The following is a 13,387-nucleotide window of genomic DNA, read 5'->3' as shown; positions in this document are numbered from 1 at the left end:
TCAAAACCAGCTACATTCCTGGCACAGGATTGTGGTTGATGTTTACCAGACGCAGACAGAGCTGTACTGGCCGGGCTTTTTCTCCTCAGCCTTCACAGAGAGTGAAAATTATTTCTGTTAACCTTGAAGAAAGGCCAGTGTCAGAGGTTTGTCAGGGGCGTGTAACTGCTAACTGAACACAGGCACAATGTTGTGTATCAGTATGGTGTTGCTTTGGGCCAAATCCTTCTTGATTCCCTTACATGCGTAGCTTTGTTTTTGTGAAAAGACTCAGCTGGAACTCGTTTCAAGAAAAGCCCTGCAGGTTCGCTGACATTTGGAGATTTTCTTAAACAAGCAAATATAGCACATGTACCAAAATTCAGAGATGTCTTACAGAAGCAGTATGACTGCAAGAAAGAAATGGGGTGGTGATTATTTTACTTACATTTATGGCTTTTATATTATGCTTAGCAGAGGCCAGTGACGATGTGAACTCCCGGCTAACAGATTCTGCCAGATGCGTGTGCTGGTTCCCCGCAAACCTCAGGCAGCCGATGAGAGCACGGCCTCGGGTGGCAGAGCCGAGGGACCGCTGAGGCACGGCGGCGGATGCTGAACTGGAACGCGAGGGAGAGAATCTGCGGGTAGGGGGAAGGCGAATGGATAGCGGGGACAGTGGAAGGAGGACAGAAGCACTAGCAAGAGCCTGATTTTTGGGGCGCCCTGGATTGTGTTCCTTTGTGCGTGATGGTGGTTTGTTTGGTTGTTTGTTTTTTCATTTTAGATAGCATTCGTAGTGTATCTGACTTAGTTGAACTCTTCCTAGCAGCACAGATGGAAGAGGGCTATTCCGCTTCTCTCGTCTATATCTCTTACAAATAGGCTCTGCGTGGGTTTTTTAGCGTGAAGAATTCACTGTGAACCCGTCTGAGCCTCGGCTCGGGTAAGGTCTACATTGATGTAACCACCAATTTTGCCTGAGTAAAAACCGTATGATTTTAGGTTCTGATCCGCTGACTGAAATCTTGGCCCGACAGAAGCTGGTGGAAATCTTGCCTTTGAATTCCGACAGGTTTGCTACTTGTCCAGAAGTTGTTATGCGGTTTCTTAACTGACCTAAGTTTGTGTTGCTCACTGGTAGCCAAAGTTACACAGATCTGGCGAGTTGGAAGTGCCTGGTCCTCTGTTCTAGGTCTGCAGAGCAATGGCAAAACCAAGGTAAGGAAACTAAACTTGTGGTTAAGTGCATTGGAAAAGTAGAGCCCCAGAGTGCAAAATCCATACTATTTTCTTGTTTTAATTCTAAAAAAACAGTCACCACCAATTTCTTGAAGAAATGTTGCCATTATAAGCTCTGATTTCATGCCTTTGATGATGAGAAATGTTTTAGCAGCACAAAAGAAAACACCAAGAGCATGTGAAATGCTGCGTCACTGAATTTATTGGAATGCCTATTATGTGCTGATATAAAAAGCTTCAGTCGGTAAAAGTATATCAGACTAATACATTTGGGTAAAATGCCTGAATTGGGGGGGGTTAACAGATCACCCAGCCTAAATATCCTCCAGTTAAAGCTTTCGTGTTAAATACCTTAATCATCGTTACCGATTACAGATCAATGATAGCGCCATGTACCACGAGTTATAAAGAACACAACCATCCCAGAAGGCAGAGGCCACCGCCTCTTTCCCTAAGGAAGGTGTACTTACTGGTACGGAGTTAATTTAACCTGGCAGAAATCTTGCTAATGGGGGAAAAAAAACCGGGCGAACTGGAGACAGTTGGGCGCGATCTCAGCGAACAAAGGCAGGACGGTGGGTCTGCTGGAAACCCAAACGGAGGATTTGGTGCGAAAGGGCAAAAAAAGCGTTCTTGCGACTGGACTATGTTGTATTTAGGATGGGCGCCAGCCACGGCAGTCATGAATACGAGAGCTGTTTGACGGGGTATTCTGGCAGCGGGCTGTTCCCCCCCCCAGCCCCAAAAGTGGAAATTCATCTGTACAGAGCCTTCCCGTCTTTGCAGTTCTGTGTTCGTTCGAGGCAATAGCAAGAACTGCAAACAGACAAAGACAACGTCCTCAATTTCCGTCTGCCAAACACTGCCTTGCGGCGTTCTGGACCGGTGACAGATGTGGGGAGACAGCAAAACGTGGTTTCCTTCTATCAATATTTTCTGAGTTGCCTTCACAAATATGAAAGAAACTTTCTTTTTATGTCAGCTCACACCGCAGGGAACAGCGGTGCGTCGGCGGGACGAGGGCCGTGCGGATCCTGGTTACCAGCTTCCGCGGGGCCTTGCGGGGAGACGTTTCGCTGCCTGCGCTCGTCCACAGCCAGACGCCGGGAGAAGATGGAGAGCTGGGGTCAAACAGCAGCAGCGTGAAAGAAAACCCAACCTCGACCCTGCGTAATGGTATTTGTTTTATTGGAGATGTAAGTTAAAAAATCAGCGTGTATCTATCCCAAAAAATGAAAAAAAAAATTAGTACACAAATATTTCTTAGTGACAGATTAATACTTTTCTCAAGATTTTTATCCAAATATATTAACTTTGTTTACAAAGTATGTTCCTCTAAGTAACAGTAAGTTAGTGGCATAAAATCAACTTGCGGATGTTTATCTGCGTATTTATGTAGTAGCAAAGTTTTTAGGCAGAACTCTAGAACATGAGTCTTGCAATTTAAGAAATTAGAGGAATTAATTTTGGAACAAAACAGACTAGTGAAAGCACTCAAATTCACTGTTGTGCAACTTGTATAGAAAAATTATCACAGCTCCGGGTCTATTAACACAAGGATTTTCTCATTTAATACATATACATAAAACTGACAATCTCTCTTAAAAATTTGCTCCCCCTTCACGTAAAATCCCAGCAGCTGATCCAGATTCCATTCCAGATCCATCTTCCAGCCCCTGATTCTCTGGAGCACAGAAGTATTTCACTTTCAGAGGGCGACCAGGAAGCCAAGTGAGGCGCATGTGACATGAAATAATCTCCTGGAGAACAGATTTAAAAATACACATCTCTTAGGATCTTTATACTCTTCCTCTGCTGATGAAAGGAGGCATTACACACATACGCTTTCTTACCTGTGTTGGAATTTCATGGAGTAGGATAGTGTAGTCAAACTCAATAAAATCATCTTTCCTTATCTGGACATGAAGAGAAAAAAATGATCAAGAACACAAGTTAACTGTTGAAGTTTAGAGTCTACTCTGATATACTTGACTGCATTTAGCTTGCTTGGGGAGCGAGTTGAATAGGGCTCGAGACGGCTGTGGTCGTTGGCTGGAGTGAGGCAGGTTTTGTATGTGGAGAGGCGGGGAATTAGGAGCACTTCCTACGTAAAAGTTTTGAAGGCACTAACTGCAGCGTGGCTCTGCAGTCCGACTGTTCTCTGACATGAAACTAGGCTGACTCAGATGCTAACTAATTGAGTTTAACCCTCAAATAAATTTGAGAATCTTACCCGACTATTAATCTCTCCTTCCGAGCAATCTCATTCTAAGTAACTAGGGAGTAAAAACCGAACGCTGTCTATCGATCACCGATGACTGAGGGAAACAAAGCTTTGGGAACTCCTATTCTATATGCCGCAGGTGTAAGATACGTTCCCCAGAGAGCGTATGTCAGGTACTAGACTGGTGCTACCTTTGAGCTCGGCTAGGAGGGCAAAGAGTACGAGGAAGCGACCTCGTATGGGGCTGATGAGCTGCAGAACCCTATGTTCAAATCTCCCGATTAAACCTGCAGAAGCCAACAGATCCACTCATGCAAACAAGGCAAACCAAATTTTGTCCAAATGAGTAAAATTTTTCCACCAGAACCTGGACAAAATACTTGTCCAGAGGTGGAAATACTTCTGTGGAGAAGCCACTGGGATTTTGGGAGAATCACACCCATTACAGAGAGCGTGAGCTGTTGACGGCTGTTTTATTCTCTGCTGCTTGGTCGACTCTGTTAGCTTCTGTAACGCAGACGTGTTGTTTCCACCTTGCTTACCCACTGCTTCACAGACTTGACTTGTGTCATGAAGTAACCCAAGTTCTCTGTTGACTTTTCCCACATGATGTAACTGCTGCCAGCAACAGCCAAAGCCCACACTGGCTCCAGGGCAGGTTCAATATTGCCATAGCTGTCTACGAGGGAGAAAGAGAATAATATAAAAATGATTAGTTCTGGCTGTTCAGCAGAAAAATGGTAAACCACAGAGCACTTTTGCCTGGCGTAGCGCTGTTCCTGGGAAGCGACTCTTCCCTCCCACGTGTTACGATCTTTAACAGGCAGAAGAGTGACGCTAAACCTGCAGTCATAGTAAAAGTATGAAAGCGTGACAGAACTGAAATTGCCAAGAGGTGCTATTCGCAGGGTCCCCACTTTGGAGGTGAGAAACCCAATATCCAGGATAACGGAGGTCCTATACCTCGCCGGGAGGAAAAGAGGGACCGGAGCGCTCTGTTTCCAGGATGGAAAAATTCTGTTAGTCATCCCCTGTGAATTTCCACCCGCAGCTGGGGAAGGTGTGTGGGTTAAGGCAGTTGTTGGTACTTGAGGACATTCTGCATTTACTTCAATATAAAATGGCGTAGGCTTGCTTTTAAATCCAAAGCACCTTCACAACGTTGTGCTGACTACCGTTGTTGCGAAACACAGCAGGTTTTTTTCTCCCCAAGAATTGCTGGCAAGGTGGAATTGTTTTGATAGTTAGCTCTATGGTTTTAGGGTGCTACTGTAAATATACGTGTCTCCTTTTTAAAATGCGTGTACATTTGCTTGTGTTCTCGAAAGTGCCCAGGCTCTTTAAGATAAAATGAAATACAGTTGATTATTTGGAGGAATATACCTGGAATATTGTTTCCCATTATTGGTTTGGTTTGGTGCTTAATTTTTCGGTAAAGTGTGTTGTCCTCTTCTTGGATTTGCTTCTGGTCTTTGGTATGCATGCACTTGATATTGACAACAGGCGGAGACTTTGTCTTCGGGTACAACACTGTAGCAAGGCAGCTCCCAGCATTTTCCTGTAAAGGCAGAATTTAAAACTGTTACCTTTAATCGAGATTTTATTTACCACCAACACATTCTTACAAAAGCTCTTGGTATTAACGTGTGAAGTATACATGTGGAGCACGTATATGTCTTCGTGAGACGCTTTGTATGAAGCTGTACAGGGGTCAAGAAAGTCTTTAGAAGGATATAATTTTTTTACCAGAAAAGTAAATAGGTTAAAACCACAAGGCTAAAGTGATTTAACAGAAGTTTTTAATTAAAGTGTAGCAGAAATGCACTAAGTCATCTTGGAAATATGTTTGAGAGTTCTCAAGAAAAAATGTTAATTGATAACAGGGACTTTCATTGTATGATACTTCAGCCTTGAGACAAAAATAATCTAATGCTTCATATTAAACTCTGAAAATAATTTGAATTTCATAAAATGTGTGTGTAAGGGAAAAGCAGATGCTTACAGTAAAATTGCTAATGACAACTGTCTGACAGAATGAATGGGGGGTTTATAATTAAAAAGAACACACAACTTGTCAACTCTTTATTCTCATTTTGGTGCGTGGACACAGCAGGAGCTACAGTTGGATAATGAGGACCATACTGCGACACGGAGTTTGGAGCATCGCAGAGTTTCACTCAGGCGCTCGGTTGCCTGATGTGACTTGAAACGAGACAATCTCTTCAGGCACCGAGCAAAGCAGGTAGCTACGGTGCTCTGACCGCTTGGACCCCGGCGGAGGCAGAGGACTGACTAGAGGAGATACTCGGGAGATCCTAAGAGCGAACTATGCCCCGTGCTGGACAGGCAGGTAGAAGCATAAAGGTAAGTCTTTCCATTGTGAAAGATCTACTTATGACAGCACTTAAATGTACCCTGTTTTGGAGACGTTGAAGTTCATTTAACGCACGCTGTCAGAAGAAACGTGGAGGACCATAAACTCACCCCGCTTTTGTAGTCTTCGGTAGTGAACTGCAGGTAATACTTGTGCCCAGAGTTTGGGATGCTCTGGAAGAGAGAAGGAGTCAGCCATCAGTGTAACTATAGCCTTACGTACTGTAACTTGCCGTGAGCTCCGAGGAGGGAAAACGAGGGCGCCGTGGCTACCTCACGGCCTTGCACCATCAGGAAATCGGTCAGTTGAGACGCGCTGAGATGATCCTAGCAGCAAACACAAAGGGTCTTAACAACAATAAATAACCCTTATATTAAGGGAGGTTTTAAAGCCTTTCCTTACAGAGATATGCAAGAAGAAATGCAGCTCAAAGTCCTTCACAGGCCAGATTGATACTGAGTAACTTCAAAAATAATAAAATTACAAATCAGCGTTGAGCTTCCGAGGAGGTTATTTTTTGCACAGGCTATCAGAGTGCCCTTGAATATATAAATGAATCAAATCTTGCTGACTGATTCCCAGCTGAACAGGCTAATTTAATCTTAGGGATGCTAACCTTTCTAGTTTTTTTCTGTTGTGACTGGAAAGAGACTAATTTCGCTACACAGCATGCCAGAGCAGGATTCTGATCTGTCTGCTCTGTTTTGCTCTGAAAATACCAGTCATTAAGTCGCCCAATCAACTATCCGAGATACCGCTTGTTAAGGAAAAATAAAAGAATACTCCTTGCTGATGGGAAGCAGCCAGTAGCACCTCTTGTAGCACAAAACATCAGAAAAGCCTTAGAAATGTACACCTTTGAAATACGTCATTTTCCTGGATTTGGGGGTTTTTTTTGTTTGTTTTGGGTTTTTTTTCCTGTTGCTGACAGAAACAGCTCAGTTAACAAATTGTATTTTTGGTGTGGGATATCACAGACTGTCCTAGCCCCAAGCATGCTGAAACAGAAACTAGCTTTTAATGTTGGCCATGGAAAATATTAATTACCCTGAAACAGGATCAATGTCACATTCAGTAGTGTAAGAGCAGAGCCTAATAAAAAGTATTGGCATTATCTGCTCTTTACTTCATTAGTCAGTCTCTTATTTTCCTACCAACTTGTATATTCACTTTTGAAATTTCTATATTTATTTTTGAGTGGGGAGTCCGAGTAACAAATAGTGTGGAAAACTTTATTCAACTAACTCCTTGTAAAATGACATTATGTGTCGTTTAACTGTTTGGTACATTTACAAGCCTTTCCTTTGATTAAATCAGCCAGAAATAAATGAAAGAAAATAAGGCTATACTGTGATTTATTAGACAAGCTTTCTGATATGCAAGCTAGGTCACTTCTGTGTCTGAAAGTTTATTCCTTTTGCATATATTACCTGGTTTAATAAGAGGCATTCTCCCTTGTCAAACCTCTTCTTGCTTCTGTTTGCTACTGGTGTAGGACATATTGTTACACAGGCTTTCCTTTGTGTGGCATGTGTGAGGTAGTATGTAGAAAATGCATTTTACTGGAGAATGCAAGCTGCCTTCTGAAGTGTACATTTAAGCCAAATTACTGTATTCCAGCAACAGCCCTGATTTGTTAGTTTTACTTGTTTTTTAAATACAATACTCTTCAGATAAAACAGGAGGGGAATTCTGGCTGTTTGCATAATTTTGCAGATTAGAACCCAAAGCAAACATGCGTGTTTTATTTATCTAAATTTGGCCCTTTGTGTTCCCATCATACTTTCTTCCAGGAAGCCATTAATAGCATAATGTTAGCAAAGTTTCATTCCCAGGGCAAGGCCATCAGGCCAGCACCTGCCTTCAGTACATACACGGAGTGAGACACTGCAGATGAGAGCACAAATCGGTTTAGTCACTTGCTCTACTTTTATAAAATCCCCTCTTGAAGCTTTACGACGAGGCAAGCCTGGAGCTGGACCTAGATCACACCGTGAAGGGAATGGAGGAAACGGAGAGAGGATGAGTTCAGACTTCCATAATCTCTTTCTTCTCTGCCTCCTTGTTCTCCCCTTCTCCTGCCCCCGTTTTCTGTATTGGCTAAAATGTTGTCCTCAAAATGACGGAGAATGTGACATGAGGAGACACTCTTAGCGTAGCAAAATAGTAAGAACTAGCTTTCTGAAATGCGGGTTTACAAAAGAATCAGTAATATGTGGTGCTGAAAGAAGGGTCTAATCTCTCACGATAATCACTGCAGTTAAGTCTGAGTTTCTAATTATTGTAAAGCTACCCAAGAGATGTTATCGCTATTGTTTCTAACATTCTCCATTTGATCAAGCATGGGTATTTTTTAAGCACAGTGACCCAGGCTTATTCCTTTTCTTGTCATCAGTACCGCAGATGAGAGAACCTGAAATAGAGTCAGTTGGGCTACAGCACTTCTGAAGCAGGAGAAGCTTAGCTCTGATTTAACTGACGGTAGTGGATGGGGTTTCCTGCTGAACCTTTTCCTCAAGGGGCACAGTACAGCAGCCCGACTGAACACTCCCAGGTACAACATCAGGGTCCTAAAGTCTGTAACGGAAGCTCTTTTGTAGTTAAGCTGGATCTTTTCTGTCCAGCGTATTCGGTCATTTAAAATATGTTCAACTATTCTTCCAATATTATTTGTTCTTGCATTGGTGTCATCTGTTCTCTCTGCTAAAGAAAAAAATCACTTTTATAGCTGTGATAACTTTGAGAATAGTAATCGGATTCTGACAGAATACCTCAGCAGTTTCGTTGCATTTGCTTGATATCGAGCACTAATGAAGAAAACAAAATCAACTGGGACTTTTTATAAACTAATGATTCTGTCTCTGACTCTTCTCAGTAGAAGGCTATAGAAAAGCTTCACGACTAATGACCTGGTAAATACTTTAAAAAGAATACATAATTCTGTGCTTACGTGGTTTTTGAAGTAGAGATTCTCTCTTCATTTGCAACAACTCCACCATAGCAGTACTACTCACCTAGAAAGCTTTCAAGTGGTGCTACACAGCTAAAATACATCAGTCTGGGTATGCATACCAGAGGGCTTCTTTCATCTTACCAGGGAGAGGGAGAAGGTACATTTGGCATGAAATAATTTTAACTTTTACAAAAGTATTTCTAGTTTCTAAGAAAAACATCACTTTTCTTTCCACCGTTATTTTCCACTATCATCCCAAAATGCATCACTCTAAACCATCACACAGCGTGAGTTAAATCAGAGCTCAGGAGTATTTGACATCACACAATGATGGCTGGCTGAAAGCAGCCAAAGATAAAAGTGTCCAAAAGAGAAGAAAACAAGTGAGTTTCATTTTTCCACTGAATATCTGGGTCATGGGATTGTTTTATTTCCGGGCTCAAAATTAATGCAACTTTCATGACAGATTTTTAGTACTGTAAAGGCCAAAATAGCAATTTAAGAGCAGTTTCATTCCAGGTCCCAAAGGAGGTGGTTTCGCAATTGGTTTACACTGCTCTGCCTCCCCACTGGCACGGAAAGGGGTGATCCCTCCCTCACCCCTTGCTGTGGGTTTCCGTCTCTTCTCCCGTGTGTTTCCCCACCAGCATTTCTTCCCTGGGACCCGTTTTCGGCCGCTGGATCAGCGGGCTGACCTGATCACTAAGCACGGAGAAGCTGGCACTGCTGAGAGAGGTGTCCGTCGGGGGCTTGCCTAGGGGGATTCCCACCTGGCAGCCCTGCCATGGTCCCTGCAAGCCAGCTCCGGTGGCCTGTGGCTTCTGGAGGTGCTGGAGATGTCTGATCCACAAGCAGCCAGGTGAGCTCTCAGGCTGCCCCAGGCAGGAGGGAAAAGCCAGCAGAGATGGCTATTTTCTCAACTTCTCTGTATCTAGCTTTCCCTAGACAATTTACCTACCCTGCCACTGATTTTACCTTTCCCACCCTCACGTGGGGTCCTGACTGTTGGAAATAAGTAGAAATCTTTTAAATGACTTCTAATATTAGGACCGTGGTTCTGGTATTACACTGTTTTGTGTCAAGGTGAGCTTCTGAAGAGAAATATCCATCTGTAAAATTGTATTTTGTAGTCCAATTTAAGCTAATGTTGCAGTTTAGCCAAGAGATTACCTAGCTTTACCTTTACACTTCACCTCCTGGTTCACCTCCCTACTGCTCAGTTATGATTTCCAGGATAGCTTGGTATGGGAGACGGCTACGTCAGTGTTTTGAAAGTTTCTCTCTTGAATTCTGGGATCTTCAGCTGGCACACACTAATGCTTCTCTTACCAAAAATGTATTTTAAAGTGCAGCTGTCAACAATTCCATGAGATGCATGCTGCTGTTTCCTAGAAGATACTCAAGAAAAAACTCACGTGGGTGAGGAGGAACAACAAAAAGAAAACTGCAGCCAATGGCAAGGTAGGAATTACTGTAAGTTTGGCATATCTCTACTATTTGTTGCTAGGAGAGAAAAGCACTGAAGTCTCATTTTACCTGAACTTGAAAAATCCTTCACATCTCACAGAGTTACCGTACTGGTGACTGTCTCCAGTCCTGTTTCTCATTACCACAGTTTCACTGGCTAGTGGGCTAATAATGTTAGTTTTAAAATACAGTGTTCATGTTAAAATTCCATGATAAAATTATCCTATTTTTACTAGATCCAGTAATATACTAACCAACACGAAACAAGCCTTCTTAAAAAATAAATAAAACAACAAAAAAACAAAAACAAAAAAACCCCCAACCCCCCAACATTTCTGTCTCTTGCATTCACATAAGATAGCACATTCCTTCCAGGAAATTCTTTTCATTTTTTTACAGTGGAGGACAGGAAAGAAGGAAGCGACCATGTCTAGTACATTTCTCCTCGTTTTCACAGAGTGTGCAAAGAAAAAGGGGAAATAAACTGTAGAAAGTGGTTACAGCGAGCTCCTACAGCATCGAGTACTGTGAGGAAATAACGGGGCATTTCACTTCTCTATAATGAACCGATTTTTTTCTTTCCTATATTAAAAGGCAGGTGGCTGATAGTGGGTGGAAAAAATCCCTTTCCCTCCCCGCAACCAAAACTACATCGCAAATATTCAGTTACACTGGAGTTGGAAAGAGGATCTGCACCGACCCCTTACTTCTGATATGCCTCTTTACTAGACAAGTGCACTGCTTCCAGCAGCACACGCTGCTGCCAGAGGCCATGTTGTTCTTAAGAGGCACAAGCATTTGTATATGTAAATATATACATATATACATATGCACAGTACCCAGTAAAGATACAGAAGGAGCACTCGTGCATTTCGAGAGAAGTATCAAATATCATAGTAAATTTCTGTCATAGGTGTCTGCAGCAATTTCATAGGAAGAACGAAATGCCACGGTAGCACATCCATCCTCAGCACCTATTATACTATATGTTTACTGATGTGTTTGGGAATGATGATGAGAACAGAGAGTAACCTAAACAGTATGGTCTCAGATAAATTAGCAGGACATCGTGTTTGCATTCCCAAACAGGTAGCACGACCAACACTCTCTTTCAGCCTTGCGTTACATGAAGTAATACACAAATTCTGAAATCGTTATTGCAGTAGTTTGTGTTTTGTCACATTTAATTGGAAATTATTCTGGTCTGTTAAATATTGTGTGCAACTCAGGCTCCAAATTGTTTTGGAACCACTGCCAACTGGGATATATGTGAAAGACTGAGGCTCAAGTTCAGTGTTGTAAGGACTGCAATAGTACATCCTAAACGTTTTAGGCTGGCTTGGAACTTCTTTCTTGAAAGGCGAGATTTTACACTACACCATCTTATTCTCAATGTTAGGAGTGAGGGCCTGGATTGAACAAGCCATGCAGATGCTGAAGGACAAATGTTGTAAGATCTCCTTTTCAGATGCTAGAGCCATGAAAAGGATCCCGTGGAATCCAGTGCTGCATTTGGCACTTCAGACTGGGAATCCAAAACAACCAGCCCTCGCTTTAGGGAGCTGCCCAGCACTAGCCTGGAGAGAAAGACTAGATGAGAGGGCTGGTTTTAAATCCCATCCACTGTGATAGTTTAGACCTTCCTCAGCTCTCCAGGAAGGTAGTGCTTTCCTTCCAGGATCTACAGCATTGGACAAAAGTTCCCCAAAACTTTTTGCCTGTTCTCTTACTTTCAGAAACTGAGTAAGCTGTAAAAAAAAACCAAACCAACCCCAAACCCGTGGCCGGAGGAAGAGAAGGGCTGCATGGCACGGTGCTCGCGGGCAGCAGCCCTGCCTGTCGGGGCGCAGGGTGCAGGTACACCGGGCATGCCCTGGGCACCACCTCGAGCATCCCTGACAAGCTCTCCGTGCCGTGAAAGCTCTGCCCCTGTAGCTGCTCCTATCTAGGACTCACGCCCCTTTTCTGTCATCTCAGTTTGACATGTGTTTTGGAAGATAAAGGCGTGTTTTGGAAGATAAAGGCGTGTTTTCTGATGGGAACTGCATCGCCTCTAGTTGAAGCTCTCAGTCTCCAGAGAAAGAAAGCCGAGTCCTTTCTGTCCCTACTCACACAAAGCAGATGGTCGCTCCAGAAGCAATTCTGCTGAAAATGTTTCTTTATCAAACTGTTTTCTTTCCATCATGTGCCTGCCACATGCCTCAGTTTCCTCCTTCCCTCATCTGCGCTACGCTGCTTTTGATTCCAGGACAGGGCACTCGGAGCAACCTCAACCAACATATGAGGCGCTAGGCTTGGGGGATATTTAAATCATGAGTTAGTTAATGACCTTTCGAGGTGGATCCCCACTCCCCTCTGAGGAGACCCACCATCCCCACCCTCTCTGAGGTGCCCTGAGCCCCCTGAGGGAAGGGGCGGCGGGACAGGAGCCACCCCGAGGGAGGCGGGAAGGCGCCCGGCGCCCAACGCGGGGCCGCGCTAACCTCAGGGCGGCTCAGCTCTGCACCACTGACCCACTCTTTTATTATAATATTAATTGTACTTTTCCCAGCGTCAATTTAATTAACCGCGCCTGCCCGCCTGGGAAACACACACACACACACCCGCCCGCACCGCGCTCCTCTGGAGCTGCAGCCACCCCGATTCCCCCCGGCCCCGTCCTACCCCGCCGGCTTCCCCCTACCTTCAGCGTGGCCTTGCGGACCTGCCCCAGCGCCTGCAGCGCTCCGGGGGAGGCCGTCTGGAAGTTGAGGTAGTGCAGTGCCACCCTTGCCGCCCCCGCGGCCAGGCGGCTGCTGGGGTTCAGCTCCCGCTCGGCTCCCGGTGCCGCGGCCACCGGCAACAGCAGCTCGCTGAGGAGGAGGAAGAAGAAGGCGGCGGCGGGAGGCGCGGCGCGGAGCCCCTGCATGGTGAGTGACTGGGACGGCTCCTCACTGAGGCGAGCTCCGCTGAGGGCCGGTACTAATAGCGGGGGGGCCCGGCCCGCTACCTCCCGCCCTCCCTCCGCCCGCTGTCAAGTGCCGGGAAGCTCTCGGGGAAACTCCTGTCTCTTCGGCTACTCCCCTTCCCCTCATCCCTCCCACCTGCTTCAGCCCGGTTGGGGTCTTGAGGGGGGCCGGGGGTTGTCTGAGGGGAGCCGGGGGGCCTT

At 44.6% G+C, this 13,387-nt stretch overlaps 1 protein-coding gene across 1 annotated transcript; it reads right to left on the bottom strand.

Moving 5' to 3' along the window:
- Positions 1-2,392: 2,392 nt before the first annotated feature.
- Positions 2,393-13,179, bottom strand: LOC127019876 (ovocalyxin-32-like). The gene is made up of 6 exons (XM_050902133.1): positions 12,923-13,179; positions 5,930-5,992; positions 4,829-5,003; positions 3,988-4,124; positions 3,075-3,137; positions 2,393-2,981 (listed from the first exon to the last, which is right to left on the bottom strand). Exons 1-6 carry the CDS (start codon positions 13,145-13,147, stop codon positions 2,823-2,825), a joined length of 822 nt encoding a protein of 273 aa, XP_050758090.1. The 5' UTR covers positions 13,148-13,179; the 3' UTR covers positions 2,393-2,822.
- Between the last annotated feature and the right edge of the window lie 208 nt (positions 13,180-13,387).

Source organism: Gymnogyps californianus, chromosome 10 (genome assembly GCF_018139145.2).
Source record: "Gymnogyps californianus isolate 813 chromosome 10, ASM1813914v2, whole genome shotgun sequence".
In the NCBI taxonomy this organism is placed as follows: domain Eukaryota; kingdom Metazoa; phylum Chordata; class Aves; order Accipitriformes; family Cathartidae; genus Gymnogyps; species Gymnogyps californianus.
This window is presented reverse-complemented; position numbering and strand designations above follow the sequence as displayed.

Bases quoted from the DNA above. Each gene is read 5' to 3' on its own strand.
- LOC127019876 (XM_050902133.1), bottom strand. From the start codon at position 13,147: ATGCAGGGGCTCCGCGCCGCGCCTCCCGCCGCCGCCTTCTTCTTCCTC. The intron at 5,004-5,929 runs GTGAGTTTATGG...CTGCCTTTACAG, and splicing joins CCGAAGACTACAAAAGCGGG to GAAAATGCTGGGAGCTGCCT. The intron at 3,138-3,987 runs GTAAGCAAGGTG...CTTCATGTCCAG, and splicing joins TCAAGTCTGTGAAGCAGTGG to ATAAGGAAAGATGATTTTAT.